We start from the raw sequence: 5,794 nt of genomic DNA on the forward strand, positions 1-5,794 counted from the left end.
CGAGTCCTGTACCTGGTGGCTTAGACTCATGCTGGGCGCGTGTGCGTACAAAGATCCCGAGAGGAGAATGGAAGAGAAGGGATTATGGCGTGGCCATCCCCCCTGGGGGGTGATTTCTCGCTTTCTGTCTCTTCTTGGTGAGCGTGTGCACCTTATAGCAGAAACCTCTCCAAAAAGAAAAGCAAAGTGGAGTGGCCTAGGCAGGAGGACAGGCAGGTGACAACACGCTGGGGCCCTCCCAGGACCTTGCATGGAAGAGGAGCATGCCCTGCCACACCAGGTGTATGTCGGGCTCTGTGACGTGTTCAGAGGCAAGCCCAGAGGGCCGGCCCAGCTCTGGAACTCACGAGTGTGTGGTGGCCAGGCTGCCCGGCTGACCCACCCACTGCCCCGCAGGTCAGGCGCTTGACCGCCTGCTACCGCGGCTCTAGATGGCCGTGAGCCTTGCTTCGCTCATCTGAGCGATGCGTGCAGACACTGGGCTGGTGAGTCCCCACACGCTGGCCTTGGGCGAGGGTGGGAAGCCTAGGGACTCACCGCACAGACGTCCTGCAGGCCCGTGTAGACACTCCTTTCCAGTCTGCCGCGCTTCCTCACGGGCTCCTCGCTGCTCCCCCGCAGCTCGGCACACAGGAGACTCAGGCTGGCCCGCACTGCCCTGGGCACAGGGGTGCAGTGGGTGCCGTGCCGCAGTGGGACATGTGCCCCTTTGAGGGGCAGACGGGGCTGCTGGGAGGTGGGTGGTACTGGCTCCCTGGACAGCCCCTGCTGCCGACCACCGGCTCGAGCTGTCCGGGTGCCCCGTCTGCTGGGTCCCCGGCCATGCTGGAGTGGGGCATCCCCGTGCACCCACCCACTCTGCCCTGCAGAGCAGCACATGGTGACCCAGGGCCAGGCCTGGGGCTGGGTGGCTGGTGAGGGCCCTGCTCCCTGGCAGGCAGCCCAGCATGGCTGAGGCCGTGGAAAGCAGCCCATCTGTGCCTCTGTGAGGTCGAGCAGGGCCGGCCTGGGCCTCGCTGAGGACACGTGGCAAGGACAGCTGGATGCCCAAGAGTAGGCCCCCAGACCAACGCCACCAGGGAGAGGACCGCAGTGGGGTGGCCACGGCATTCAGGCACGCCCTCCCAGGCCCTCAGCGCAGGTCTTAGGACTCAGGGGAGGGAGCCCTGTCCCCACGTCCCCCATGTCGCCCACACCCCCACGGCTCGCATTGCTGAGGCCGAGCCCCAGATGCAGTCTCCCTGAGCTGAAGCCCCAGCCCGTCCGCCCTGGCCCGCAGCCCAGCTGTTCCAGACACCCTGACAGAGGCAGGCAGGGGCTCACTGCCGCCTACATGGCGAGGCGGGTGGCTAGGTGGGCTGGGCACTCTGCCTCCCCCCACAGGGGGCAGAGGGAGGCATGGCTCCGGGCCTCCCTCTGTGCCTCTGTGAGGTCGAGCAGGGCCGGCCTGGGCCTCGCTGAGGACACGTGGCAAGGACAGCTGGATGCCCAAGAGTAGGCCCCCAGACCAACGCCACCAGGGAGAGGACCGCAGTGGGGTGGCCACGGCATTCAGGCACGCCCTCCCAGGCCCTCAGCGCAGGTCTTAGGACTCAGGGGAGGGAGCCCTGTCCCCACGTCCCCCATGTCGCCCACACCCCCACGGCTCGCATTGCTGAGGCCGAGCCCCAGATGCAGTCTCCCTGAGCTGAAGCCCCAGCCCGTCCGCCCTGGCCCGCAGCCCAGCTGTTCCAGACACCCTGACAGAGGCAGGCAGGGGCTCACTGCCGCCTACATGGCGAGGCGGGTGGCTAGGTGGGCTGGGCACTCTGCCTCCCCCCACAGGGTGCAGAGGGAGCCATGGCTCAGGCCTGCCTCTCCTCCAGGGGCTGGTCGTCCCTCTCCCTCTTCCTGCCCAGAGTGGAGGCCAGGCAGGAAGTCCTGCAGGGTCCTGCAGCCATGCTGGCCCCAAGCCCCAGCCCGCCCACTTCCCATCCCCTGGGCTCAGCCATCACTGAGGGGGCCCCACCGCCTGGTCAGAGAGAGGGATGGGGAGGGAGGCCGAAGTGCGTTCCTGGAAGGGAGGACGCTGGGCTCTAGTCCTTTCCTGCCCTGAGGCTGCTGCACCCAGTCAGGCCTGGGCACCAGCCAGGGGAGATGGTGGTTAAATGCAGGCCCAAGGCTGGGCTCCCAGGGGGGTGGGGTCCGGAGGGATGGTGCCAGCTGCAGGTGGCACCCCCAGGGCTCCCTGACGAGGCTCGGCCAGACCCGGCCTCCCCGGCCCTGTGCTGCCCAGTGGCCTCCATGGAGCTGGCTGGTTCTCAAAGGACACCCCCACTCCCACTGGGTGCCACCTGGGCACCAAGGGACAGCTCAGGGAGGCCCCGGCCATATGGTGAAGCCCCTCCGTTGCCCACGAGCTCCCCTCCCTGTAACCTCCGCATTTGCTAATGTTTTGTGACAGGAAGCCCTGAGATTAATTTTTGCCTCGGTCTTAATTGAAGGAACCATTTAGTGCCGATTTAACTATTATTGCCATCATCGGGGTTGATGCAGTACGCACACGCACGCGCCAGCCGCGTCTGCAGGAGCTTGGAGGATTTATGCAAATGGGCCTGCCGGGAGAGGCAATTTGTAGCCGAGAAGGACAATTATACCAGGCCCGGGAGTGCACCAACGACCGTGCCGGCGGGGAAGGGGTAATAACCTCACGCGGCGGCCGCGAGCACCACCGTGGCGTGACCGAAGGCCTCGCAGTGCAGATAAAGAGGATCTCCAGCAACGCCGCCTGTCCGCGGGTGCCCACGGGGGCGGGGGTGTGTGAGGTCAGGGCCAGGTGGGCAGAGCTGGTGGCTGAGTTCCAGGGCCCAGAGCAGAGCCCAGGACTGAGCGCCAGGCAAAGGGGGGTGCCCCCAAGTCGCCAGTGCCTGTCCAGGCAGGGCTCTGGCTCTGGGGACTTGTAGGCCCTCGAGTTCTGGGAGCGGATGTGCCGGGCCTCAGACCCCGGGAACGGGGCGGAGGGGGGAGCAGGCTATGCGCCCCACCATGCCCTACGGCCCCGCACACTGCACTCACTTGACTTTTCTGCTGTCACTCCTGGCGAGCTGGGCCCCGGGACGCAGGCCGGGCAGTGAGCTGGAGTGCTTGCGCTTCCTGGGCCGGCCTGGCCCCCGCCGTGCTGGGCTCCGGGAGCTCTCATCCCTCCTGGGGGTGGGGATGTCAGAGGTCAACATGCCCGGCTCCCTGATGGGCTCAGTGGAGAGCACTGCCCTGGGGTGAGTGCTGGGAGTGGGGCCGGGCACTCCCAAGACTTGGCCTAGGAGCACTGGCCCTGGAGGCAGCAGGGAGGCAGGTCCACTGAGTGCCTCACCCTCAAGTCTCCTTGAGCCTCTGGCTCGGGAAGCTGCCCAGACCCCGGCTCCCCACCTACCTGCAGGCAGCGAGCAGGGCCCAGGCCTGGCTCCTATCATACCCAGCCCAGCACCAGAGCCACGGGAGCCTTGTGGGGAGGGCCCAGCCCCCGCCATCCCCCGCCCCAGGTGGCATACTCGCGGTCGTGCCTGCGCTGCAGGCGGCCCAGCTCCCGCTGCTTCTCCTTGTAGCGCCGCTGCAAGTCCGCCAGCTGCACACGCATCTGCACCTCCTGCGTGTCCAGACGGTCGATGGCTGCTTTCAGCGGGCACACCTGGTGGGCAGGCACAGGGCCGTGAACGGGCAGGTGGCAGTCTGGGTGCCGGGGGCCAGGCAACATGGGTGAGGGACCGCACTCACGGGCTTGGCCTTGGGGGCCCAGGTGCCCTTGCGCTGCAGGATCTGCATGCGGGGTGTGAGTGTGGGGCTGTTGCAGGCGGCGGCAGCAGGCCGCTGGGCGGAGACGGAGTCACTGTCCAGGCCAGCAGCCTCCACCAGCGACCAGGCTGTGGCCAGCGTGGCCAGGCGCTGCAGGTTGAAAGCCAGCACGTCCTCCTCCTCTGCTGGGAGACGGGGGTGGGGGAGAGGGAGGCGGAGGGGGACCTCAGCATGGACTCCGTTCAGGGGGCGGGCTTGCCCTGCCCTGCCCTCACGGGGGCGGTGGACGCCAGCCTCGATCTGAACCCAGCTGTGGTCTCCTGTGGCTGCCCAGCTCACAGGACATGAGTCCCAAGGACAAGGGTCAGGCCATGGCAATGGTGAGAGGAGCCCCAGGGCTGGTGCCCAGCACACCCACTCAGCTCCAGGCTGGGAAGGCCCCTGGCTGGAAGCCCTGGCAGGACCCTCTACAGAGGAAGGCAGGGCTCTCGTCACCCAAGTGCAGCAAGTGGCCTCTAATGCAACCGGCCCGTGCCTCTGCACCCGTTTGAATGCAGCCCTGCCTGACATGTGCTCTGGGCAGCCAGGGTCTGTCCCTGGACCAAGGCCACCCAGGCTCTAGCATGAGCTGGCCCGGAGTTGCATGGGTGCTTGGGATTGCGGCGTGCACCCAAGCGACTGGCTGGCTGGCCCCGGGCTGCCTCGCTGCCTGCAGCCAGGCCCACCCACTTGCCCTTCCTCCGCCTGTACACAGCTGACATCCAGCAAAGGCTGCAGAGCACACAGGACTCCTCGTGGGGAGGCGGCCAGGCAGTCTTCTGAGCCACAAGGCTGGTCCTGGCTGGAGTGCAACCCCCACCCCACCCCCTCAGAGGTTGCCTTTGTCCCTCCCTCCTCCCCCAGGAGCCAGGCCAGCTCTCAGCCCTGCTGAGGCACTGGGGCGCCCAGGCTGGGCAGGGGAGCGGCCCTCACAGCGACCAGCGGCACCGAGACCGGGAGGGCTGGCACGTGTCCAGCCTGGTGGGGAGGGTGGCCTGGACTGCATCAGAGCTCAGGTGGGCAGAGGGCGGTGCCCACCAGGGAGAGGCCTGAGCGGGGGAGCCAGGCAGGGAGTTAGGCGGGGGTGGGGAGGCCTGATCTGATCTGCAGGGGGCCATGGGGCGGGGACTCAGTGTTGGGAGCAGCTACAGCCAGGAAGGGCAGGGACCCAGCAGGACCACTGGCGGGCAGGTGGTGACGATGGTGCCACCCAACAGGCCCCCCAGCCATGAGCACCCCACACTGATCATGGCTTCAAATACGACTTTCTTCCTCAAGGACCAGGGTCCCCCTGAGAGAAGGCAGATTCCGGCCCGGAACAGGAAGTGTTGGAGTGGCTCCCACAGGCCCGTCGGGGACAACGGGGACAACATGCTCACAACAGACTGCTTGGCAGAGGAAGGGGTGAAGGAAGGAGAGGATGCCCCCTGTGCCCACCTCAGACCACAGCCCCGACCAGAGTCCAACCTGGCAGGCCGAGAAGGCCGCGGGGCAGACGCCGGTGCCCAAACCTCTGGCAAAGTTCTAGGCAAGGCCACCTCCCTCCCTCTCTATGGGAGACCTCAGCCTGGGCCCCAGGTCCCCGGACACGGGAAGGGTCAGGTGGGACAGGGCTTCCTGCCACAGTGGGAGCAGCCTGAGCAGTGCAGCACCAGTCCCCGGGGCTGTTGCTCCTCCCGCTCCCGCTCTGATGTCCCTGCCTGGGCTTGCCAAGCTCAGGGGGCAAGGGGGGGGCAGGTCCCTTCCTTGGGGCTTTGTGCCCCTGACCCTCAGGACTTCCTTCTCCCACAGCCTCTGCACAACTCCGGTGGTCTCAGTCCAGGACCTGCCATGACTGGGCGGAGCAGGGGGAGGGGGCCCGGGGGACACCAGCTCCTGTTCCCCAACAGCAGCCTTGACCCAGAACACACGCCCCTGTGTGCAGGGCACCCCCAGGCGACTGGCCGCCCAGCCACGGTCACGGCTGGGGTGGCCCCTGCCGCCCCCC

At 67.3% G+C, this 5,794-nt stretch overlaps 1 protein-coding gene across 1 annotated transcript in view; it reads right to left on the reverse strand.

Moving 5' to 3' along the window:
- BAHCC1 (BAH domain and coiled-coil containing 1) overlaps positions 1-5,794 on the reverse strand; it is a 38,629-nt gene that overhangs the window by 8,862 nt on the left and 23,973 nt on the right. The window contains 4 exon segments of the mRNA XM_014586666.2: positions 538-658; positions 3,055-3,183; positions 3,528-3,664; positions 3,751-3,953. Of these exon segments, the coding sequence (XP_014442152.1) occupies positions 538-658; positions 3,055-3,183; positions 3,528-3,664; positions 3,751-3,953 (590 nt within the window).

This window comes from Tupaia chinensis, unplaced genomic scaffold, assembly GCF_000334495.1.
Source record: "Tupaia chinensis unplaced genomic scaffold, TupChi_1.0 Scaffold000159_1, whole genome shotgun sequence".
Taxonomy (NCBI): Eukaryota; Metazoa; Chordata; class Mammalia; order Scandentia; family Tupaiidae; genus Tupaia; species Tupaia belangeri.